General features: G+C 34.4%; 1 protein-coding gene across 4 annotated transcripts in view; it reads right to left on the bottom strand.

Annotated features, from left to right (window-relative positions):
* LOC109073093 overlaps positions 1 to 27,590 on the bottom strand; it is a 46,186-nt gene that overhangs the window by 4,938 nt on the left and 13,658 nt on the right. Inside the window, exons 2-8 of one of the 4 annotated variants that reach the window (XM_042750664.1) lie at positions 19,127 to 19,234; positions 17,472 to 17,568; positions 10,431 to 10,613; positions 6,413 to 6,482; positions 6,238 to 6,325; positions 4,232 to 4,773; positions 1,493 to 1,612 (exon numbers count right to left, since the gene is read on the bottom strand). In XM_042750664.1, the coding sequence (XP_042606598.1) occupies positions 1,493 to 1,612; positions 4,232 to 4,773; positions 6,238 to 6,325; positions 6,413 to 6,482; positions 10,431 to 10,534 (924 nt within the window). In that variant the 5' untranslated portion in view covers positions 10,535 to 10,613; positions 17,472 to 17,568; positions 19,127 to 19,234. The remainder of the gene's footprint in view (positions 1 to 1,492; positions 1,613 to 4,231; positions 4,774 to 6,237; positions 6,326 to 6,412; positions 6,483 to 10,430; positions 10,614 to 17,471; positions 17,569 to 19,126; positions 19,235 to 27,590) is intronic. The other 3 variants (XM_042750667.1, XM_042750665.1, XM_042750666.1) reach the window with 3 other exon arrangements.

Raw genomic sequence — 27,590 nt, 5'->3', positions numbered from 1 at the left:
TTTGATTTTATTTAAATAAACATATTTTGGTAATAAAATACATTTAGTCAGGAAAATGTACAATCATTGTTAAAATATGGCTAACTATAGAACAAACAATAATAAATTAAAATGTATAAGGAAACAAATTGAATTTATTGATGATAAATGTGTAAACCTGGTTTCTGTGTATTGAAAACACATCCAAGTTTATTACTAATAGTGCTATAATGTATAATGTGTGACTATGTATGACTGACACATCACATTAAGTTAAAACTATTTAATCCATATGTATGGAAATGTTATATGCATTTCAAATACATACACTAAATTTAAGGCCTAAATATAATTTTTTAAAGTGTATCTTGAATTGAGACTGCTTTTACTTACTCTACAAATTTTCCTTGTTTTAACCAGCTATGTTTAGTGAGCTTTATATTTATAGCAAAAAATTATTTAAACTTTATTTTACATATACTATTGTTCAAAAGTTAAGTGTATATTATTATGCAGCATGACTGTTTTATACATTGATAATAATAGTAAATATTACTCAAGCAGCAAATCAGCATATTAGAATGATTTCTGAAGGATCATGTGACACTGAAGACTGGAGTCATGATGCTGAAAAATACACACAAAAAAAAAACAATAAATTATATTTTAAAACATATTCAAATAGAATATTTGAAAATATATATATTTTTTAATAGAATAATATTTCATAATTTACAATTATTATTTTTTTTGTATTTCTGATCAAATAAACGCATCCTTGCTGAGCATAAGAAATGTTAAATATTAAAAACATAAAATAAGTCTTCAGGACTCCAAACTATTAGTCTATTCTTAGTCTCAAAGTATTATATTACATGATTTTGATTTTCTATTACACCTTGATAACATTTAGGGATAACATTTTACCTTTTTTTTTTTTTTTCAGTGATAATGGTGCATATAACTTCCTGTTAGAATCTGTATCTATTCTTCAAACATAATCTACACTACACATCTTGGCTCTAAATGCTTTTATCTGAATCCAAGTATTGATTGGCCACAGGAAGTTAATTAAACACAAGTTGACCCAGAGTGCCTGTCTGTCCTGACCTCTCCCCACTTCTCATATTCCTTCCCTCACACCAGTCCTGAACTGACAGTCAACAAGCACAGTCTACTGACCTTTGACCTGCCTGTTAGTCAAGCCATTCTGAGCCCGCCATAGAGAGAGAGAGCGAGCAGGAAGAGAGACGAGAGGGGGAGGGAGAAAAGAAGGCTCAAACTTTCTCTCTCACTTTCAAGCCACAGTTTTTTCCATCATTCTACTCACTTCCTGTCCCAGAAAATACTTTTTATTGACACACAAGTGAAAAACCAAAGAGATCTAAAATGTTCACAAGTGGTCCTAAAATGTAGAGGTCAAAGGTCAAAGTCTGAAACCTGATCCCTTCATGCAAACATAGACAAATGTCATGACCCGTCTGCAGTGCTGGGATAGCGAGCAAGACGTTACCTCCACGGCGGTGGGATGGCTGTGTCCGTTCTCCAGCTGAGGAACCCCTGGCATGATCATCTCATCCTCTTCTGGTGGTTTCCAAATGTACTGCTCTCCATTGCCCATGAAGACCGCCTCCTGTTGGACACATGAGGAACATGCGAGCTGGTCAGATCTCCTCAAGCACTGCAAATTTTCTATATAATGCACTTTAATTGTGTGGAAGTAGTGCTGAAGTCCAACTAAAGATATACTGGACTATATCTGATTGTGCTAAAGTGGAACTATTGCAAGTATACTTCAGGTACACTTTAAATATCTTGCATTTAAAGACTGATATTAATCAAAGATCAAACAATCCTTATCAATAGTGACATTAAAACACATTTGCGGCTATATAATGAAGGCTTTGTGCTCAAGTAGCACTCCAAATAAGGTTTAATTATAATTTAATTATAATAAATACAATATCTATTAAATATATTACTTAAGGGCAGTGAGTAACTATACTTAGTATGAAATAAATGTATTTTAAATAAATTACTTTTTTACTAGGATGAAGGGGAATAAAGACCTAAATTTTGGTACGTTTGTTACAGAAAGCTATTACATCATCTCAGGACGCTTGGATTATTATTTTTTTCCTCGCAAAAATCACATGAACCACTTTTATGACTTTTTTTTTGTCATTTTGGAGCTCGACAGCACCAGTCCTCATTCACTTTCATTATAAAAATAAAACAGTGGCCAGTGCATTACTTCCAAAATTCACCATTTGTGTCCCACAGAACAACGAAAGAAAGTCATGCTGGAACGACATGAACTGTTGGTTTAATTTAGGACTGATTAGTGTTTGTTTCTACAATGGAAATGTTCAGTGAGTTAATCATTACAAGAGCAGATATGTATGCTGTATAGAGAGTCAATGATTAAAGAGGGAAAGAAACACACCTCCTGTATGAATGATTAATACCAGCAGATGAATGGATACAGTGTTTGCTGCTATTTATTTCCCTGGCTGAAGCAACTACCTGCTCTGTGGTTCCTCCCTGATGCCTTTAACAAAAAAACACATGGCGGGGCAGGCAGCCTGCCAACAGACCTTACATAATCCACTGGAGTGACACATGTGACACACAATCATACTGCGTGCTCGCTTTCACGTAAACTCTAACAATATTTGCTCTAGATGCAGGCTTGGGTAATGCAGGTCAAAGACACACACACACACACACACACACACATTGTTTAGCCTTCCTTAAACATCAAATGGCATACTGTAAGTCAGATTTAGAAAGACAAGTATGCGCTGAATACAATACTGTGCCTGTGTAAACAAGCCATCAATCAACAAATCTTGTGACAAAGAAGATTTTTATCTCTATATGTGGCAAATAATTGGCACAAACACATAAAGACAAGTAGAGCACAGCTGAGTTAACAGGAAGACTGGGTCATTATCTGATCATTGTCTGTGTGTTTTCCATTTTAAAGGCACCATCATTCTGCATGGCTGTTCTGCTCTCTTCAAGTCTTATCTGTCCTTGAAAGCCGAACACAACATAAACAGGTATCAGCTGACAGACGGACAGGAATATGGGTGAAATGCAAACAGACAAACACACACACACACACACACACACACACACAGCTAAAAAACTGACAATGCATAACTTCGATGCCAATAGAATGTTTTGTCATTTTAAATGAGTAAGATTCTGGCCAAGCAACATTTTAACACTTGGTAATGTTTATTTCTTGAACCCATTTTAATCAAAAACATTTAACATATAAACCTCTAAAAGATTTACCATGTAAATGTCATCAGTCATATTCATATCAGCCATGAAAATTTTAGATAATGCTTCAGGTTGGTGAATCTAGGGGATATTTTTTTATAGGAAACAGCACTCTCTAGTGGTCCAAACCTATAACTGAACTACCAGGCCCCGCATTTAAGTGCTTGCTATTTACATCAGTGCAAATTGCAGACAATTATAACTGTTTTTTCTCACTTATTTTATTATTATTATTTTTTTTAAATTGCCTGGAAATCAAATGCAAGAACTTGGCATTGCTAAAGATGAGTCCTCATCTAATAGGCCCTTTTTTTTAGCAATGCCAAGTTCTTGCATTAGTTTTTCTGAAGAAAATAAGCGTGGTGCAAAATATACCATAATGATGCTAAAATGTTCTGAGTTATTGCCATGGCATTGCTATGCCACGCTAAGCCGTTCTGGGTGTTTAATGCAGTACTGTGTGGTTGCTAGGGTGTTCTATGTGGTAGCTATGCAGTAACTAAGTTATCCTGAGGTTTAAGTGAGTTATGGATGTTGCTGGGGTCTTCTGGATGGTTGCTAGGGTGTTGCTATGCAATTACTATGTTCTGTGGTTTAAGTAAATTATGCGTTGCTGGGGTGTTCTGGATAGTTTCTATGGTGTTGCTGTGCAGTTACTATGTTGTTCTGTGGTTTACGTGAATTATGGGTTGCTGGGGTGTTTTCTGGATGGTTGCTAGGGTGTCGCTATGCAGTGGCTAAGTTGTTCTGAAAGATTTTTACTGCATTACAGTAGTATAGTTGCTAGGGTGTTGTAGATGGTTACTTGAAAGAGTGTTCTCCAGACATATCTAATCCACTCTTTAAGGTTTCTGTCAGATTTTGTCATCGATTGTGCCCCTGCAGGATGAGTTATGAGCTGAGGGGGTTTTTTCTATAACTGTTCTGAACCTGTGTGGCTGATCTGTGTCATATTCACCTTTGGGAAATTGGGTAGGTGAAACGGTTCCACTGTTTTCCTCGGCAAGGTGCTGCTGGAGGACTCGCTGCTGGACATGCTCTGGTGCTCCCTTTCTCCATCCTCCACCACTTCCTCCCTCCTGCCGCGCTCCAGCTTCCTCACCTTCCGTATGGAGGCGTACTCTGCCGTCACTTCATCTTGACTCACTCCGTTCACGCCTGCTCTGCTTCCACCTCGGCCGTTCCCACTGAGCGTCGGGCTGTGGGCACGGTGCTGAGAGGGCGTGCTGGTTGATGTCAGGGCAGGGGCAGCAGGTGGGGCAGCTTTATCAGGCCCCGCCCCTTTGATCCCAACACTCTCGTACAGGCCGTCGTCTGGCGGGAGGCATGTGGGAGAGGAGCGGCGGCAAACTTCAGAGTAGGTGTGCTCACGTTCCTCATTCTCATTTTTGCTGGGAACACGAGGCATCTGGCGGCCCGGGCTGGGACGGAGGTCAGAAGTGGAGCGGCGGGTATGCAGGAGCAGAAGATCCATGCTGGCCGGCCGGCTCTTGGGGGCGCCTGTCAATCAGAATAACACAGACTAATATGAGAGATATGAGAAAGAGGATTAAGATTAAAGTTTGGAGTAATGATGTCATATTGGATAAAAAACTGAACTCGTAAAATCCAAGTGTCATTGAAAATGACACATTTGACATTACTCCAGGCAAACACAAGAGGGCAGACCCTTACTATTTGATGATCTGGTATTTTGACCACAATTCCACAATCTTACATATGTTTAAATCTGCTTACAGACAGTACAATGAGTTTAAAGCCAACATGAGACTACACTGGCTACAAAAAATGTGAATTTTGTTTTCTAAACTACAAGTATGTATCAGATGTATCAGACTAGTTTAGCAAAACAAGGATCGTTCTCACAACATCCGATAACATTTTATATAAAAGTTATATAATTTTAGGACAAAACATTCTAAAATAGTGTTTATGAACATTCTTATCACTTAGTTAATATGTGATATACGGTCTGATAATGCTGAGAGAAAACATTCTTAGAATGTATTCATGACGAATGTTCTTAAAACAGTGAGAGAAAATATACTGATATCAACATCCTCATAACATTCTTATAATGTTATTTGTACTCGTTCTCAATCTCGAGAGAAAATGTTCTTAGAATAAACATTCAAATAACGTTACATTTTGGGTAGAAACAAAATTAGTAGAACGTTGTAGGAAACTTTTTTGTAATCTTTAAATAACATTCTAATCACGGCAAGAAAACTGGGCATTTTAACATTCTTAGAATATTAAAAACTAATGTTCAAATAACGTTATATATTGGAGGGAAATAAAGTTAGTAGAACATTGTAAGAAACATTTTAGGAAACTTTAAGTAATATTCTAATCCCAAAACGAACACTGGACATTTTAAAATTTGTAGAATATTTAAAAATAAACATTTAGGTAACATTTCAAGTGAAAATAAAAACGAGGCATATGAACATTTTAGAAACATTTCAAAACAATTTTACCACAACGTTCTTTATAACCTCATGTGATCTTGGTAACATCAGCAGAAAAAGCTGGGTTTTTTTCTTTTTTAGAATAGTGTAGACTGATGATTTGTGGATATTACGACCAGGAGCGTGTACTACAAAAGTAAATAAGGTCAATCTTGATTTCACGTTGATACAAATAGGGAATTGTTATCCTTCTTATTGTGTATTTTCTGTTTTACATACTAAATAAAGCTGAGTCTCCATTAGTCTGGATTCAAAAGATTAGAAGCCAGTGTATATAAGGCTTTGGGATGTGTGTGTTCTGTGTGTCAGCTTGACAACTGTCATTCTCAGCCTCGCAGATCACACGTCTGGGGCAGTGCGAACATGAGCTAGGAAACATCTGACCATGACAAGTCTCTGGAGACGTCGGCCAGTGCATATGTGCGTATGTGTGGTAAATGAGTCTTGTGTACGTATGTCATAAAGACCAGTTACATCTGTCTGTCTCTCTCACCGTTTGCGTTGCAGGGCAGCCTGTGCATGTCATGCAGGCGGGTGTCAGATTTACTCATTGAGTTCAGCTTGGACTGGCGCAGAGCAGCCTGAAATAAAACAATATCATGTATAAGTACAGTATGAACATCCATGTCCATAATTACACCGTGTGTATGTGTTCATATATACTGTACTTTTTTTGCACTCACTGTGTCCTTTCTCTGAGCCCCTCCGTTGGCTTGGCCATGTTTGCTCTTGCTTTTTCTGCAGACAAAATGAGAAACACTCTTTGTGAGGAAAACATAAAATACAGCACACATGCAAGGAAAGAATTTAATGACTGGAACATCCTACAAGTAAATCACAATATTAGCTCTGTTCCAAAATCTAGTGAGCTACCTACCGAGATTATAAGGCAACATACAGTAGGCAACATTTAGAGGGAAGCAAACACTTTTGACAGACAGTTTAAAATATTATGCTGCATTCTAAGATCTTTTGGAATTCATTTTAATCAAATAATCATGATTTCCATAAAAACTGAAACCTGCACTGTAGTAGGAAATGTTTCTCGAGCAGCAAATCATCATATCAGAATGATTTCTGAAGGATCATGTGACACTGAAGTCTGGAGTAATGATGCTGAAAATTCAGCTTTACATCACAGGAATAAATTACATTTTAAAATATATTCACACAGAAAACAGCTATTTCAAACTGTAATAAAATATTACAGTATTACTGTTTTTAATGTATTAAATAAATGCAGCCCTGGTGTATCTTTCAAAACATTTTAAACATTTTTAAAAATCTTACTGTTATTCCAGTATATAAACGAGTATGAGTTGTTTGAGTGTAGAGAGAATAATTTAATTATGTAATTTGCCTATGCATTTCAGTTCATGGAACCGGACGTTTTTGTTGAGCTCTTTTGCCGCAATTTTCATTTCCATTAACAGTGACCATTTTAATTGGTGCCTAGTGTAGTTCTTCACCTTGAATTCAGCATTTAAAACAGAAGTGAAATTACACTTGATTGTGGCTTTTACATAAACATATATAATCACTTTAATGGTTTTTCAAAAGAGATTTCTCCATTTATTACGGAGAAAAATGAAGGGAAACAGTGAACACCGACTACTGGAATCATGAGTAAGAAACTCAAGTATGCAGTGTTCCAAATCAGCCGTCTATGAGATCAGATTCTGTTTAGCTGCAGCCGCTGTAGACGCTAGACATGCAGCTCTCTGGGTTTTGTACCAGAGCTATTGTGCATTGTTGAATAGGACAGGAAGTAAAATTCCACTACAGCGAGTGTTTGTGACGGCTCTCTGTGGGATTGCCAGGGTCTGGTTTTATCTTAGGACGGTGTAATCATGAGGGACGAGATGTGTTGCAGGTGTGCTGGAGGAAGAGAGAGCGAGAGGATGGATAGGTAACCCTGACGATCCCTCCTCCCTTGCTTTCCTTCTCCTCTCATTCCCTACACACACCTGGTGTGACATCAATTATAGCTTCTCTCTCTCTCCCCCAATCCAACTGCCTGTGAAATACACACACCTCTTTTTGTTCTTCTCACTCTCACCCCATTTTTAACATCCGCAGCATCTCTCACACTCATGCGAACCTGTGAAACAAGAGGATTTTCTCTTCTCTCTCTCTCTTTTACTCCCTAAACTAGATGAAGACGGCTTTTATGGATGAATTGATAACAATACATTCACACAAAAGCAGTAATGCAATGTAATGTAATGCATATTGGCATGGTGACAGTGTCTCCTGTTTGTTTGTAGTTGTGAAGGCTTTATTGCTCTGTTCCTCTGTGAAGGTCGAAACTCAGGAGGTCGGAGGGACATGTTTGCACCTGGGTATTAGTGACCCTGTGTCTACACACGACTTGCAGAATGCACTGTACACATTGCAAAACCTCACACAGCACAATAACAGCTGCACTCTGGTACTGAGTGTGCAATCATGAATGCAGCATTAGCATAGCCATGTTTTAAAGGAATATTCCAGGTTCAGTAATCCACAAGCAATCCACATTCCTCCAGTCCATCAGTTAACGTCTGGTGATGTAAAAAGCTCATCAGTCTTCGTCCATATCATTTTATTTAGAACAGCTTTCATTTCCAAAAACCTGCAGTACTCGAACAAGAAAGAATGCGTACGTCTGCTCAGACCCTGACGTGACGCTAAGCACCTTTCCACGTCAAAGGCATTTTTTACAAATATGAGCATTGCCGTGGATTTAAGCATACGCACACTTTATAAATGAGGCCCAATATGTCTTGTTGCTATACTGCTAAAACAGTAGGTATATTAATGTTTACAGATTTGCCCCATTCACTTACATTGTAAGTGCTTTGGCACTATAAGCTTTCATTGCATTAAAAATAGCAGCATGAAAATTCTTTGAAGTATCTCCTTTTATGTTCCACAGAAGAAAGTCATACTTGTTTGGAATACATGAGGGTGAGTACATTTTCATTTTCTGCGATGGAAATGAGACGGAACATTTTAATTCTGAAACAGGGGCTTTACTCAATCATAATTTGTGTATCTCAGAACAATGAGCTCAGTGTGTGTTTTCCATTAGGCATCTGGTGACTTTGCAGCAACGCCAACCTGCTCTCTGAGCACTACATATCAGTCATATTTACTGTGTTTTTACCATTAGAGTGAGAATAAAACACAGACACACTCGGCTTCTGTACAACAGTCTTGCAAGCTGTTTTGCAGTACAGCAAAAACATGACTTTGTGGTGAGTATGCAACAAATGAGTATAGTCCCTATTCATCTTTTCTGTGAAACATTACATAAAACAGAAACAGAACAACGCCTGAGAGTATGTGAAACTGATTTGTTGCAGGGTTTCGTTCCTTGTAATATCTCTAAGCAAAAGTCTTTTTCACAAATGAGTATCTGACGCAGAGCTTAACTTAAGGCATTTCCCAGCGAAACGGCTCCTACAGAGGGCACGCAATCTGCTGAAGGAGTGATATTAGCATTCATCAAGTCGCTCCGCAGCAGGGAAGGAGAGATAGAGACAGAACTAAAGAAAAAGAGGAGGAGGTGCCCTGACACAAGAGTGGGGGAGAAAGAGTTTTTAAGAAGCCGACGCATTCTTTCGACATATGAGTGTCTGTGCACAAAGACTTTTATGTGCAAACATACAAACACCAGGAATAAAGCATTAGATGTGGATGGGAACCATAAGGAATTAACCATCCTGGTTTTGATTCTGATAGCTCTCGACGATCCTGGTTCCTTAACGAATCAATTAACGACTCTTTCAGTATCCGTTCGATAACATCAGTTCCCACATGATGAGATCATTTCAGATCTTAAAGATATAACGAATCTAAATTAAATTGAATACAAGTTTTGCAAAAGGTATGTTTACGCAGACTTTTTGATGCAACATAATTAAGCAATCATAATTAAACTTAAATAAGAAAATTAAGCATAATTATAGCAATCCAGTTATTAAGAAGGCTCATTCTCCTTATGAACAATGTACTGTTATGGTCATAAATCAATATAAACCTTGAAGAATATGCAAAATTATATATATATATATATATATATATATATATATATATATATATATATATTTATATTTTACATGCAGCTAACTCTAAACCAAACCGTAACCCATACAGTAACTACATGTTATTAATTAATATTACTCAGTGCTTAATTGTTATGCTATAAGAAGGACACCTTAAAAATAGTGCAATAGTTTCTGTTAATATTATGGATTATATAGGAATATAAATATATATATATATATATATATATATATATATATATATATATATATATATATTTAAATATCTGTAATATGGTGATTAACTTAGCCCTAGTATTGGTGAGGAGGCAGAGAAAGCAGACGTGGGCAGACAAGAGAAGCACTTGTAGTTTGAATGTGTTTTTGGGATATTATACGGTTTATGAGGATGTAAATGTGTATAATGACATGGTATTACAACGTAAACATGGTTGTATCCTGTATCCCGTAAACCAAATAGCTTTAAACTTAGTAGACAGTGTTTTTTTGAAATTGGCAGTTTTCTGTGAGGTGTAGGGTTAGGGTGAGAGGATAGAAAATACAGTATAATACTGTTTGTACAGTACAAAAACCATTACACCTATGGAGAGTCCCTGTAAACCAGATGTTTGCGTGTTGTGTGTGTGTGTTCGCTTACCTCTGACACCCCACACACACCAAGACGATAAGGATGGTGACCACAAAGGCAGAGGTGGCGGCAATGGCGCCCAGTATCAGCACCTTGGGGAGATCTGAAATCATTCCACTGAGCTGTAGACACACACACACACACACACACACTCACACACACAGGTCCTGCCGTACGGCTTGTCCGGGGAACCTACACACACACACACACACACACACACACAGATAACACAAACAAGATCAGATCAGAAGCTATGACTAGGCCCACAGCACACAGAACCGATTTAAAAATAAATGAATGACATCACAGGAAAATGGATATAAATAAATGAACAAGTTACACTGAGGTACTGAAAAATGCTAATAATTATTGATTTATAATATAGTAATTATTAGATGCCTGCCGGAAGGATTGAAATGATTAATTAAAGAGGGTTAATGCATGTCAAGATGTTTCATATCAATATTTAGAGGAAAGTTTTGAGCAAGAAATTTATTTTTTGACATATTGGACTGGCAACCAAATGAATGAATATATTAAGGTGTCTCACATAATACGAAACTGTTAAATGAAAATTCACATTTACAAATAAATATTTAACATATAAACAAGGCTGGTTTTGTTGCTTTAGAAGTTTCTGGTTTGGAGCAAGCATTAAATATTCATGTTTGATCTAATTTTGCTGTGCATTCTTTCATTTGTTTTACCCCATGCGGCTCAAGTGATTTGACCAATATACCTACAGCAAGAAGCAAAGTGAGCTTAAGAAAGAATTATGTTTTAAAACCAGTATTCTGATTAAAATGAAAAAGTCTTTTAAAAAGTAGCCTACTGTACCTCTGCCGGTTAGCTAAAGCGTCTCTAAACACCTGTCTTATTGCTTGCACACATGAGTGACAGTCATGTCTGGCGTTTAATCTCTCTCTGTGTACAGTAATGCCTGGGATTAAATCTGAAGTTTAATATTTCTGCTCAGGCACGTCTGTGGGGAAAATATGAAGACAGCTACAAGCAAAGCTAAGCTAACGGCAGCCAAGCTAAAGTCTCAGTCAACATTCAGTCATTAAGATAAATACATGTACAAAGACAAGTCGCTGTGTTGTCTAAGACTCTCTCCTCGAGTTATGCTAATGTTTTTTGAATGTCTACTATGGCATGGTATTCTTAGAAGTACCATGAAAATACCATGGTACATGAACATGAACATTCAGTAATATAAGTAGTGTGATATTATACTGTGTCCTAACCAGACACTACAAGTTTTCAGCAGCAAAAGAAAATAACCATGGTTTTATTATAGTAAAACTATAGTAACTATGGTTTTTTGGCATATTGATTACCATTTGTATAACCACAGTTTTACTACAAATACTTTACCACTGTGGCTAGTGTAGCAAAGCATGTTTAATTTGTGGTTACCATGGTTTAACTACAATAACCATGTTTTTTATGTAAAATCATGGTTAATTTCTGTAAGGGTTCAATGCATGTGTCTACTTTAATGTTTCAAATCACTTTTGTGAACATTTTTCTTTCTCAGACTTCCCCCCCTGTAAATCGTTTATTCCTTATTGCACAGAAATTGTATTAAACTTTTATTGTTTTGCTTTAAACCCCCTTTTTTGTCTTTGACCCATGACCCAATATTTTTTTTTTTTTTTTTTGACAGAAATTAATACTTGTATAAAGCAAGAATGCATTAAATCGGTCAAAAGTGACAGAAAATATAGGTATAATGTTACAAAAAAAATATTTTGTCATTGAGCTTTTCAAATAAATGGTGTTCTTTTGAACTTTCTATTCAACAAAGAATCCTGAACAAAATTAATCACAATGTTTTCAATAATATAACAATAACAAATGTTTCTTGAGCATCAAATCATCATATCAGAATGATTTCTGAAGCATCATGTGACGCTGAAGACTGGAGTAATGATGCTGAAAATTCAGCTTTGCATCATAGGAATAAATTAAATTTTAAAATATATTCAAATAGTACAAATATTTCACAATATTGCCGTTTTTACTTTCAAAAACAAATAAATGCAACCTAGAGGAGCATATTATACATTAACATAAGGTATAAAATGTCCAATCAGGTTTTAGTGAAATTTCACAGTGGGCGGGGATGTCCAGCTTGACAATGTAGTCATTTTTGCAAAGTACAGCTATCATTTCTCTCAAATAAACATCAAGATGATGAACTACTAAAATGTTTTACTGTATATATATATATATATATATATATATATATATATATATATATGGCCCTGACATTTTTCATCATGTCATTAAAAATGCCAGCCTGGCATATGAAGAAATCCATCATACATCACAGACTAAAGAGAGAAGTGTTGATGTTTGGTGTGAAGCTAGCTGGACTCATTCCTCTCCTTTACACACGAGATCAACTATCAATTTTTCAAGATGGCCTGAGCTTTCCCCTCTAAACACACTCACACACACAAAACACAAAATAACACACATGCAGCCAGAGGAGAAATGTGGCCAAAGCTCAGGATTAGTCTGAGAAACAGAGAGAGCGAGGGAGAGAGAGAGAGAGAGAGAAAGAGAGGGATATGACAAAAGATCGACTCGGGAAAGGAGGTCATGGAAACCCAAAAGCGTTCACCATTTTTATGATAGTGGGTGTGATTCACAAGCATGTGTGCGGATTCTTGATAAAACAAGAATCTGTGAGACAAACACCGTTTTCGCGTTCTCAAAGATATTATTACATCCTTCTTCCACCCCAGAAAAATTCAAAACCATCCTCCCTCCCTCTCTCCTCCGTCTGATGCTGCTCTCAGCACATTTCCTAAACATTCAGTCAGAATGGACCGAGGAGAATCTGCAGCTAAACGTCGAAAGAAAAGAAACGAGTATTGATATAAATGGAGGTATAAAAACCAGACTCAGTTTCAAGCTTTGGACGAAGTATTTGTTGGAGTGTGTTGTTCAGTGCTTCCCCATGGGAAGGTTTCTCTAGCAACAATTCGTACGTCTCTGTAGTTCCCACCTCTCACCATAGCAGCACTGATCAACGCACAAACGCAACATATATACACGCGCACACACACACACGCACACACACTTTAATCTGAGTGTGTGTGATTAAGCTCGCATATCTTTGCACAGAGGAAATGGCAAGTTTGCAGTGTGTAGCAGGGCTATGTGCATTTTCTCTGAATTACCACAAAAAGAAAAAGCTTTCTTTATGCTTCAACCTGCACTTTCAGCAAATTAAATGCGTCATCTAAAGATACAGTATACAACCACAAAAAAAGGTCTGAACTATGAACAACGACCCTATTTAGATGGAAATCAACTACAGTGTTTCTCTATGACAAAAGTCTCATTACTGTAAATGTACATTGTTTCTGAGGCACACTTCACTAGCATGCACTGCCATTGTGTGCAGCAATCCTAGTCCCTAAAGGTGAACGCAATCTAAATCCCGTCATATGAATAAATGCACACGCTCACGCTGCATCATTGTAATCACATTTGGAAGTAGATGAGCTGTTCCCTCCCTGCCCAAACCTGACTTCCCATCATCCTCTAATGACCTGCGGAACGACCCAAAGCTTCTTTCAACTCTCGCCGCAGGATTACAGACCTGCTACAATTTCTCTAATTGTGGCCAGGAATTCACAAGCTGAATGTGATGAGTTTGTCCCAATCCAAGTGTAATCACACTATACTGTAAACAATGGGGTTTTTTTTGTTTTTTTTTGCAGGTTTTATGCACAATTATTTATTACTTTTTTTTGCAGGTTTTATAAACAAATATATATCAATCTATCTAAAATCAGGACTGATGCAGGGGTCTGTTTGTGTTTTTGTGTTAAAGGCAGTATCAGAAAAAAATAGCAGTGTTGTGATTTCACATACACATTTGGATCTGGCCGGTACTATGCTGGAACCTGTTGCTATGTGTGTGATGCTAAAATTAAAATCTTGCTATTTTGATAACAGTGTGTGTGATTCAGTACAGTTGCTTGCAAATGTGTAAAAATGAAGTAGACATGAGGATGAATGAGATATGTAAAATTTTTCAAATAAATATATATAAAAATAATTTGTTAATTAAAATAAATGAATAGAAATAAACATAAAAAAACTATGAATACATTGTATTCATAAAGTTGTATGTAATTTTTTTCTTATTCTTAAATCTCACTCTCTTGCTCTCTCTATCTCTCTATATATATAGTGTGAATATATCTATCTATCTATCTATCTATCTATCTATCTAAAAATGAAATATAACACAAAATATTTGTTTTCTATTCTAATATGTATTAAAATGTAATTTATTTCTGTGATCAAAGCTGAATTTTCAGCATCATTACTCCAGTCTTCGGTGTCACATGATCCTTCAGAAATCATTCAAATATACTGATTTTCAGCTCAAGACGCATTTATCAATATTATCAATGTTGAAAAAAAAACATTTGTGCTGCTTAATGTTTTTTGTGGAAACCATGATACATCTTTCCTTGATTCTTTGACAAATAGAAAGTAAATTTTTTTTTTTTTAAAAATCAGCTTTTATTTGAAGAAAAAAGGAAGCGTTTTTGTAAAATTATAGATGCCTTTACTATCATCCTTGATCAATTTAATGCATTCTTTAAAATATGAATAAAAATATTAGTTTCTTTCAAAAGAAAAAGAATGAATGAATGGGGATGTGTATAAAATTGTACAAACTGTATTCTAACAACACAAGTGCTTTGTTAGTTGCAAAACTAGAGTGTTTTATGTATGCTTTGCATTCGAGGCATTACAACAAGTTCAAGACAAGAAATGTCCATTTTTATATATAATTCATTCAGCACTGAAAAGTAATATATGTACTGTTTTGCCCCAATATACAGTATGATTGTGACTGATATTTTTGTTCTTAGAGTAATGGTATTAGCTTAGAAACATGCTAACACAGGTTTAGAATCAGAACATTATTCATAACATAAAGCAAGCATGTGCTGCATTCTCAGCACTGCCACACTTCCCCTCCCCTATAGCAAGCATTAGCATAAACTTCTGTTTTTTCTTGTGATGCCATTAACCAATCAGCATTGTTATGACATAATTTTCCCATGGCTCCATAGTAATTAGATGGTTAGCTCAAAAACATTTCAACAATTAGCAACAAGATTAGTCACATCCTTCCATAGAAATGATCACACAGTAGCCGAGCAACTGCCATTAAGATAAAAGCCAATGATAACAGCCAGCTTTCTTCATGTACCCCAGATAACAGAACATTCTTAAACTAATGTTTATGTAAAGTTCTTATAATTTGATTAATATTTAATATATACGTTTTCATACGTTCTCTTAGAACAAGATTTTTGGAATGTCTTCATCATGTTATTTGTACTTGATGAACATTCTAAATAACATTCTAATCATGACAAGAAAAACCAACGCTATCTCACGAACAATTCGTACATATTTTAAAAGGTTACGAATTCATACAACCTCAATCGTACGATTTTGTACAATTTGTCTAGACCCCAGTGACGGGTAGGTTTAGGGGCGGAGTTAGGTGTAGGTCATTCGTACAAATTCATACGAATTGTGCAACTCGTGAAATACATACGATTTAGCAAAAATCTCATGAATTTGTATGAGTGAGGTCATACGAATACAAATTAGCCACCTCGTAAAATATGTACGAAAATAAACATCCAAATAATGTTATTTGTTTGGTAAAATAAAGATAATAAAAAAAAATGATGTTTTACCATTCTTAGAATATTAACTCTTTCCCCGCCATTGAAGAGTTTTTACAGATTTTCGTGTTTAAAATGAGCTTTTTCTCACCTTTTTGCTCAAAACTATACATTTTTTTGATCCCTACCTATATTCAAGTGTTGAAGTGTTTTTTTTTTTTGTTTAAAAGTAGAGGCTCTGATTTTTATTTTGGTGTATTGCATATTCAAATATTAATACAGCAAAATATACTGGAGGCCATCAAATTTTTGTGAAAATCATCAAAATCGCTGATGGTGGCTGGCAACTTTTTTCGAAAATGCTAGCGGGGAAAGAGTTAAAATAAACATTGAAATAACGTTATATTTGGGTAAAAATAACATAAGTAGAACCGTTTTTGTATCCTTTAAATAACATTATAATCATAACAAGAAAACTGGACATTTCAAGCTTTTATTAACATTTCAAAACAACGTTCCCACAATGTTTTAACCTAAACATGTTACCTGGGATTGTATTTGGCCTATAAACAGTGAAGCATCAAATTAGGCTCTGTAACAGAGGCGTAGTGTTTGCAATCTTTTAGCTGTGACATGAAATGCTCCACAGTGTCACAAAGCTCTTTCCATCTTCAAAGCCGCTGTTGTTTTGGGAAGATTCGGTGTGGAATCACGTGCAGCTCATCACATGCACTCGACACCCTGCTAATATGACAGCTAAACTCCATCTGCGGCCATCATAACAGGATCTCGTGAGAATGAGGGAGTTCAGCCTCACGCTGCTCCTCATACTTTCCTCACCCCTCTCTCCATCTTTCAGCTCACCATGCGGATAAATCCCATTATGAGAGCGGAAAACCCCTCAATCCATATCCTCAGAGAGACTGCAGAACAAGTCCCCGACTGACCCCGACATTTCAGAACCAGGTGAGCCATTGCTGTTAGCTATTTTGCGGACAGTAGAGCATTTAACACCTCCCCACCGTGGCCTGTGGGGAGGACCATCTGGACACTTGTGGTTGATGGGTGGACAGGATGATTTTGACCAGTGCAGTATGATGGTTTTTATGGTTATACCAAGTCCATGTGTGTGTGTTTACACTTACTGTATCAACAGATTTCATCATGCTGGAAGCAGTTATAGGCCATGCTTTCTCTTGCCAGCAAGCTTCATATCATTATTTCTTAGTGTTTGTGATGCAAACAAACCCCATATTATGCATTAACTATAACCTTTCCTATATTTAAATAATTACGTACCATTCTAAGCCATTGAATTTGCAACTTTCGCAAAGCACATGATAAACAGGTGAAAAAATGCCAGACTTACACTGAAGGAGTGATTTGAGCCTTGTTTAAAGGTCTGAATATCAGTATAGATTTGGTTGCTCTGTCGAATTCAATAGTGGTTGCTCATTCATTTTCCCCTATGGATTAATTAAAAAAAGTCTTCATTAAAGAGTTTATTAAAAAGTCATGAACCAAATCAACCAGCAACGAGGTGAATCAAAATATCACAAAGGTACTTAACGGCTTTAAAGAACTACAATCCCATGAAACATTGTGAATGACATCATCAAAATAAAAAAATAAACATTAATATAAAACTATTGAGTTAAAGATGTATATATAAACTACATATTTTATGATTATTGCAAAATATGCATATATAGCGTTTCATGGTAGCGGGTGGGCACTAAAGTGTGTTTTTTTGGTGTGATTTGTTTGTTCTTTGCAGAATCATGGGTATTGTAGTTTATCACCATGAATTCCACTGTTTAACACTATTATTTTAAAAATAAGTTGATAAATACAGATCGACAACTTTAACAAGAGCAAAGCATCTATTAATAACCTCAAAACTCACAATAGGTCTGACTATGTTTCATAAGTTAAAAAACATTTCCACCATGAAGAAAATTAATAGGTTTTTACTTCCAGAGCTTCCCGACTGAAATAGCAAGCAACCACCTAGAACTATATATATATATATATATATATACATATATATACACACACAAACACACACACACACACACACACTTTCATATATTTCCACACACACACACACACACACACACACACAGATGCCTCAATAAAGGATGTTGCTATTGCCACTATATGCAAGTTATCAGCCATATTGAAATGGACAAAGCTGCAATAGACTTCAGCAGCTGATTCTCACAGGATTCAGTTTATTATTAATGTTAGGCAATATTGAATAACTAGTTACATGAAACACAAACCAACAAATTCTCACCTGTGAAAGTTCATCCCATTTTATCTGGAATTTATAGCTCATTAGTTATTACAACCACAAGCTGATCACTGCTGTGGCATTTTCTAATGAGCAATGCTACATTGTAGTTTGAACCGATTCGTTTTAGTTAAACACTGCTGTTTACACTATATTTCCGACTCAGTTTTAAGGTCATTCTGTGTTTTTTCTGTAATTAATTTAAAAGTATCTGTGTAAATTCAGTCCATCACAAAATCAAAATTCAAAATCTATAATTCTGCAAAAACTTCACCCATAAGAGAACTGAGACAGGATAATCACACAATATATAATATATATATATATATATATATATATATATATATATATGCAATAAACTTACATCGTCAGTTGTTTTATTTTTAATTTGATTATGTCATTTGCAATGCTTCATGGGACTGTGGTTCTATTCTTCGTTAAAGCTGTTAAGAACACAGTCTTGTGCCTTTTTGTCTGATTTTCAAGTGCTTTTTTGCCTCAAATCAAAGTTTGCAATGTTGTGATTTACCTCGTGCTAGAAAAAATACTTCCAGAACAAAGCTGAAAAAGCAGGCACTGTTTCTCTCTATTCTATGTACCAGCATCTCTGTGACGCTACACTGGATGGATGGGTGTGTCTTGGCAAACTACAATGTTAAAGGAACGTCCCAAACACAGGCTGAACACCCAAGACAGCTCTCTAGTCATTAAAAAGTTTAATACTTTACCTCTGTTGAAGTTTTCTGCTCTCCAGCTATTTGAAGTACACAGTCACTGTAGACTTCATCAGTAAACACTTCTTCTTGTTTGAAGACGGTCGAAACGCCTCAAGTACACTGTAAAAACACCCAAATGGGATTTTTACGACACAGACAGAATTTGTCTCCAAATGTCCTAAAGTATCAAACGTCTGCTCAAAGCAGATTAAAATGATTTCAGTGCTTAACTTCTCATAAAGCGTCTTAACTCTAAACTAGTCAGGCCTGCTTCTGCCGAGGGTCCGACACACTTCTCCATAACACTATTTGAGCATGGAAGTGTTCTTTCTCTCTATCACAGCGATCGTCTGAAGCATGTTGTGAGTGAGAGTGATACATCCCTTCCCTATGCTTCAGTGTCAGTGATGCAGAAGCGTGTGAGGGGTGGCAATCACTTTGATCCGTGACTAATCTCTGATCGTCCGTCCCAGCAGTCCTGTTTGGTGTCCGACCCCTCTGCATCATTACAGCAGCACTTGGAGTAACAGCCACAGGGAGTGTGTGTTTGCACGTTATAAGACACCGATATGGGTAGATAAATAATAAATAAGTCATAAAAATGGCCATCAGTAGTTTAAATTCCATCCATCAACACATGCTATGTATGTGTCAAGTGTTTTAGTGTAGAAAAGAAATAGTTTTCGAAAACTGTTTTAGAGCAGATATGAATCATTAGGAGATGTGGTGCAGTAGTTGAAACCATGAGCTGTAGTGCACAAAGACTGACAAAGGTTCAAATCTCGATCACATTTGCAACTCTCACTTGCAATAATTCTCTGTTCACTCTTTAAAAGTATTTATTTATAAGAATAAGAATCAAAAGCTAATGGAAACATAACTAAATTTTACAATTCAAAGTTTCAAAATTAAAAAGCAGAGAATAAATTACATTTTAAACATCAAATTAAAAAAAAAGATTTTTTTTTAAAATGCATTTTTATTACAATTTTATTAAAAGAGTACATTTTAAATGATTATTTAAATTATTTAACTATACTAAAACAATAATCATAATAAAATAATAAAATTAATTTTTTTATGAAAATATACAAAAAAACATAAATTACAAATAAATGAGAATTTGAAAATGTCATAAAAACAAGACTGCAAAAAGTTTTCTGTTCATACTTTTTAAAATATCTCTCAAATAAAAAGAAGTGAATGTAAAAACTTTTTAAAAATAAAAAAACATAATTGTACATATTATATATATATATATATATATATATATATATATATATTTTTTTTTTTTTTTTTTTTTTTTTTTTTTTTTTAATAAAATAAATGTAACCAAGTGTAACATTAAAGTTTAAAGATTGCATTTTAAAATGAAAAAGCAAAAAAAAAACAAACAAAAAAAAAACTAAGTTGTCAAGGACCTTTTTCACAAGCCCTTATTGTCGATTAGCAGCACACAGTTTCTTTAATACAAAACAATGCATCTTTTTCCCTGTTGATGAGCAATATTTTCACACTTCTGAAGGCAGGTTTCTATTTCTGCTCAAACACAGCAGATTTAATAATTCATTGTTCCTCCTCTGTACTCACAACTGCTGTGAGACAAGAAATAGCCAGCTCTCAGAAAATGGGTAAGAGAAGCAGGAAGCTCAACAGATTTTGGACTACATCATCCATCATGCTCAGATCTGTTGTAGACTCACCGCTAGTTTCCAGGTTTTGGAAGATACAGGATTGGGATTATCAGAAGCACAATAATCCAGAATGCAGTGTTTTAAGAACCTGTACCAAATGGCACAAAACATTTAATAATATAAAATCTGTTTAAACCAAATAAGATGTGGAAAATAAGAAATATGTAAACACTAAATGTGCATTTGGTCACATTAGACACATTATGTCATATCTGACCTAGTTTTGGCCTCAGATGGCACGTCCATAGGCTGCACACAAAGCGTTCGCTGACAGGCTGCAGATTGCACACATCAGTGGCAAGAGCGAGTTCTGATCTGACTGACTGCTTTATGCAATTTCCAGGAGTCAGGGAGCACAGGTTTTTATCAGTCCATCAGCAAATAAGCTTCTGTTTACAAGGTGGCAGAGGCTACTACATTTAGCGCTTCAAAAGAAGATCTATTCACTGAATTTGGCAACGTTTGCAAGCTTCATGCCATCAAATTTTTGCTGAATATTTGAAGCGAGTATAAATAAACACATCTTTACACTAATTCTTTTGAAAGAAGTATCTTATACTCAACAAGACACATTTATTTGATCAAAAATACAGTAATATTGTGAAATGTCATTAGAATTTGAAATAAGTGTTTTCTATTTGAATATATTTCAAAGCTGAAATTCAAAGCTGAATTTTCAGCATCATTACTCCAGTCTTCAGTGTCACATGATCCTTCAGAAATCAGTATAATATGCTGATTAGCTGCTCAGGAAACATTTATGTTGAAAACATATGTTATTTTTGTGGATTCTTTGATCGATATGAAGTTTAAAAGAATAGCCTTTATTTGAAATATAAATGTTTTGTAACATTTTAAATGCCTTTACTGTCACTTTAGATCAACTTAATGCATCGTTGCTGAATAAAACTATACATTTCTTTTAATAAATAAATACAAAACTTATTGATCCAAGACTTTGATTTTAGAGTTATACCAAATTTCATGTTTACCTGACATTAAAAATGCGAACTGTTGCAGTTTGTCAAATTGCAACAGTAGCAGAATTTAGTATTAAGCAAATACTTTTTCCAAGAGAAAGGCTCTTTTATCCAGAGAGACTTATGAGACAGATGTCCTAGAAAACCTGTGATTGGGTTGTGTTACTCAAGAGAACAGAGGTGATAAAAACTGTTGCGATCATTTTCCTGCTGCTGGATTGGTCCTACTCAAGGTTAGACACGCAACCCAGATCCCAAACCACTTCCCCACCCTCATCTCATCTTCAACCCTCCATCCTATTTCACAATCCAGAGTGTTTTGCTCCAAGGTGGTGCATGGCAGTCTGAAGCAGGAGAGTCCTTTCACAAGGAGTATTTTAAAGAATTGTATCAGTCTTTCTTTTTTGTAATTACAATAGGTAAAAAAAGCAAAGTGTGGAATATCACACTTCATGCACTCAACTGTCACAGCTTTAATTACATCACAAAGGGGGAGGGGCTATCAGACTGTTTATGAATGACAAAATAACCCTATATAATTCATACACTACATGGCTGAGTACATAGTGCATAAATACAGAGTGTATAAGGGCACAGTGTTTAGTGCATCAGTTGGGACGCAGCTAATAAATAGGTGCTGAAGCTTTCAGGCTTCAAAGAGGATTCAAAATCACCATCCAATGTCAAAAACCACTTTAGTGCTATATTCCAGGTCAACTGAAATCACACGAAAGTTTCTGTGTGGAACGTACCAAAATTTCATTGATATCAGAGAATCATTCATAATAACAAAAAACATTCCAATCAAAACAGTTAATATCATAATAGACTATATATAATTTAACTCAAAATCAATAATCAGGGAAAATCATTCCAGTGAATCAACTCATTGACTCGATATGATTAATGGATCACTCAATCTTCAGGGAACGATGACTTAAAGGGAAAAAAAAAGGGATAGTTTAAAAAAAAAAAAAAAAAAAAAAAAAAAAAAAAAAAAAAATATATATATATATATATATATATATATATATATATATATATATATATATATATATATATATATATATACATTTACTCCCCTTTTGTTGATCCAAACCCATAAATCTTTAAATCTCACATGTTTGAACTTCTGTGAAATCTCAGAAAAAAAGGTACAAAAGCTGTCACTGGGGCAGTACACTCTCAGGACAAAAGTACAAAACCTGTCACAGGGGCAGGACCTTTCCAAAAGGTACTTTTATGTACCATTTAGGTACTAATTATTTGCTCTTTAGGTATTAATATGTACCTTTAATGTACTAATGAAGCATATTTTATGGGTACATAAGGTACAAAAGTGTACCGTTTTAAAAAGTACTGCCCCAGTAACAGCTTTTGTACCTTTTTTCTGAGTGTGTTTACCATATTTGATGAGCTCTATGTGTGTGCACCGATCAATATTTATTTGTGAATAAAAGGCTAAATTAAATAAAAAGTAATCAGGCCTCTGGAGAAGACTTGTGATTAAACATCTCGATTCGTGTAAGAAGTCTTTGTCAAGTATTAGAAGCATCAAAGATTTGGTGGAACAGACTTTCAATGAAGGGACAGAAACCTCTCATGTTTAATTAAAAAGATCTTCATTTGTGTTTCAAAGATGAACAGAAGTCATATGGGTTTGGAACAACGTGAATACAAAACGTAAGTTAAGGGGAAACCAATCCGTTAACCTGAGAGACATGTTATACCGCTCACTAAGAATCTGTTGGTCTCACTAGTGCGCTTGCGACTTAACAACATTTTTCACAGACTGACAACACCTCTGGGGTTTCACAAACTCATATTGCTTTATAAACGTTAGTGGCCCGCCCCGGCTTCACGCACATCCCCCTCCAAAAAAAAAAAAAGAGACAGTGAGACACATCTCACAAGCCAATCCATCAGGCCGCTCAGTGTCCGCTCTCCTTCATACGCTGATTCTGCTTCTCTATATTTCCCTGAGGAGAGCTCAGACGTCGGAAAGCAATTTGAGTGCTAAAACAGCCATGCACGCAGGCAGAAAGAACCAATCCCATGCTACGAATGCTCTTTTACTCATTTGATCTCTCTTTCTGTCTCCATGCCCTGTATTTCAGACAGAGAAGCACACCCTGCTCTTTTCCACTGGGCGACACTTCTCTTGATCAGTGCGCAGACAACAGCAGCGACTGACAGACACGTCTCCTGTTCTGTGACTTTGACGGGGTCACCTCAGAAGCTGACCGCCTTTTCTCTGCTCTCAGCTCTGCGATATGACAGATGATAAGACGTCCTGTGAGGAACAAGAAATCAGACGAAGATAAACGAGTCATACATTTCTCAAAGCGTTGATTAAAAATCCTGCTAACTGACCTACACAGGCAAATCTTCAAATAACGAATCGTTAGTGTTTTATATAATATAATATAATATAATATAATATAATATAAAAATATAATATAATATAATATAATATAATATTTTAAAATAGCAATATTAAAAACACAATTTTTATTATTTTTAAATATTAAAATGTAAAATGTATATTCATTTGTTAATATACAAATTTATATATATATATATATGTGTGTGTGTGTGTGTGTGTGTGTGTGTGTATGTGTATAAATATATAAAGTATAAAATAATTTTATTTATATATTCACATATACAAAAAAAAAAAAATAATTGTTACATTAAAATATTTTTGTGTATATATTTATACATTAACATAATTTTTATATATATATAGTTTGTGTAATATTAAATAAATAAATAGAATAATAATATGATGAAATAAAAATATGGTAAAATAAAAAATAATAAAATAATATTTTAAAACAGAAATATTAAAAACATTATTTTTATGATTTTTAAATTTTACAAATAAAAAACTACATTTATATTAATTTGTTCATATAAAAATCATAATGTATGTATGTATATATATATATTATAATTTAAAATAATTTTATAAGCATATATTTATATATATATATATATGTATATATATATATATATATATATATATATTATATATATTATAATTTAAAATAATTTTATTTATATATTCACATATACAAATCATTATATACATACTGTTGTTATTGTTACATTAAAACATTTGTGTGCATATTTATACACAAAACTAAAACAAAAATATATATATGATATATATATAATTATATAAATAATAAATATAAAAACTTTTATTAAAAACCACTATAAAATACATGTTTTTTCTCACTTAAGAACATTAAATTTAATGTTACATAATGTTTTTAAAATGTTGAATGTTTATGTTCATATATGTATATATATTATACATTTCAATATTTTTTTTTTCCTTTTCCAATTCCTAACTTTTTTTTCCCAACTAAAAAAAATATTATACATTTCAATATTTTTGTTTTCTGTTTCTATTTCTTACTTGTTTTTTCTCACTTAAGAACATTATTTTTCAAAAAAAAAAAAAAAAAAAGTTACTGATCAGTCTGCTGTACTTTCATTAAACTGAATCGTTCCGAATAAAATATTGCTTTTGAATCAAATCAAAATACAAATAAATAGTAAATCAATCGATTTTACACTATTTGTTTGAAAATCAGGGTTTAGTTGGACAGTCGTCTGACCTGTTTTATGATTATGAATTTCTTAATTTAGGTAAACGGTATTTCATTATAGCATAAAATGTCAGGTTAATCATTAATTAACCTGCATTATCAGGTGTGTGAGTGTGTGTGCACAAATCCTCTCTTGCTTTTGTGGTTTAATTTTGAATGACTCACCCACTTTCCACCTTCTTCTGCAAAGGTGCAGGCAACCTCCACCCTGCCTCCACATCAGCGCACAAACCCACACCCACACACCACTGCAACCGGGACACATCGTGATCAAACACACAAAACTCTTTCTCCAGCGGGAGAACAAAGCAGAGTGACGCTTGATTGTCTATGGCAGTAGAAAGTGTAACTGTCTTTTCCATCCACGATCAGATCTGTGAACCTGATGCCTAACAAACCCCTCTGAATCTCTTCCATGACATCTCACAACGTAGGCACCGTTACATAATTCTCACATGAATAATATATAACAGCCGTGTGAGACGTTTGAAGTGTACAGTATGCAGGAAAAAGACAAAGGGAGCTTCTTTAATAATCCTCCACTAAAAATCAATCAACCCTCAACCCTCAAAAAGGTTTTGATTTTTTAGAATAAAGGCTTGTTCTTTAAAGCATATTCCGGTTGATTTTCAACCTCATGTTTATGCATATGTCTAACCAAAAGTTTCTCAGAGTAGGAAAAGATGATTTAGACAACTTTACAGCTCAAATAATACTTCATTATTAACTGATTCATAAAAGAGCTAGAGGATTCCCATTTCTGCTATAAACCCCCAAACCCATAACTTTATAAGTGCATTATTTCAAAGAGCATTTGTCTTAAAGGAATATGTAGGGTTCAATTACAAGTTAAGTTCAGCTGACAGCATTTCACACAATGGCTATCAAAAATATTAGCTATGAATAATATATATAATATTTGAATTTTGACTATTTTCAAAAATAATAAATGATGAAGAGGACAATTGTTGCAGATAAGGTAGTTAAGATGATCATATAATATTATATGCATATTTATTTTTTACATTTTGTTTGAAAAATTTTATACAATTAAAATTAAATCAATCAAATAAAAAGTTATAATTTTACACATATATTTTATATATATTTTAATTAAAAGTATACATTTAAATGTTTGTGTTTTATATATATATATATATATATGATCATATAATATTATATACATATTTATTTTTTAATTTTGTTAATATTAATATTAACAAATATTAATCAAATAAATTAAATAAATTATAATTACATAAATATTAATTTCTGATATATTTTGTAATATAAAAATGCATAATATATTTTATACATTAAATAACATTCTATTATTGTATACATATATTTATTCATTTAATTTAATAAAACATATACATTTAATGTTTGTGTGTGTAAAAATTAGTATTTTAAGAAATCCTATAAGTATTTTTAGCAGTAAACCGAAATATTTTAAGAAAACCTTTAAAAAAAAGTACTTTTAAAAAAGTTTAAAACACAATTTAAAAAAAATATTAATCAGTTTGCTGTACTGTGTTTCAAATTGGATCATTCTGGATTAAAAAAATTTTTAAGTTCATACAGTGAGGCTCTTAAAATGGAAGCTGCAAAGTTGCTCTTTTTAATTTTTACCATTGTTTTAGGGCTTTATTTTACTTGGATACAACCTTACACAGAAAAGGTTCGTAAGCATTTTATTCAACATTAAAATCATGTTAAAGGGATACTCCACCCCAAAATTAAAATTTTGACATTAATCACTTACCCCCATGTCATTCCAAACCCGTAAAAGCTTTGTTAGTCTTCGAAACACAATTTAAAATATTTTGGATTAAAACCGGGAGGCTTGTGACTGTCCCATAGACTGCCAAATAAATAACAGTGTCAAGGTCCAGAAAAGGTATGAAAGTACAGAAGAGCATACGCAGCATACGGTGATATGGAGAGACACATAGGAGACTGTTGACAAAGGAATTGTTGAATAAAGTTGTTATTTTTGTTTTCGCTTACAAAAAGTGTTCCCGTTGTTTCATATAACCCAGATTGCACGTCTGATTGCAGTTTTTTTTTTGGCAGTCTCTGAACGACATGGAGGTAAGTGATTAATGACAAAAATTTTATATTGGGGTGGACTCTTCCTTTAACATATACACTCTGTATGTCTTTTGGCCACACTACTTCA

Source organism: Cyprinus carpio, chromosome B23 (assembly GCF_018340385.1).
Source record: "Cyprinus carpio isolate SPL01 chromosome B23, ASM1834038v1, whole genome shotgun sequence".
NCBI classification, from domain to species: domain Eukaryota; kingdom Metazoa; phylum Chordata; class Actinopteri; order Cypriniformes; family Cyprinidae; genus Cyprinus; species Cyprinus carpio.
This window is presented reverse-complemented; position numbering and strand designations above follow the sequence as displayed.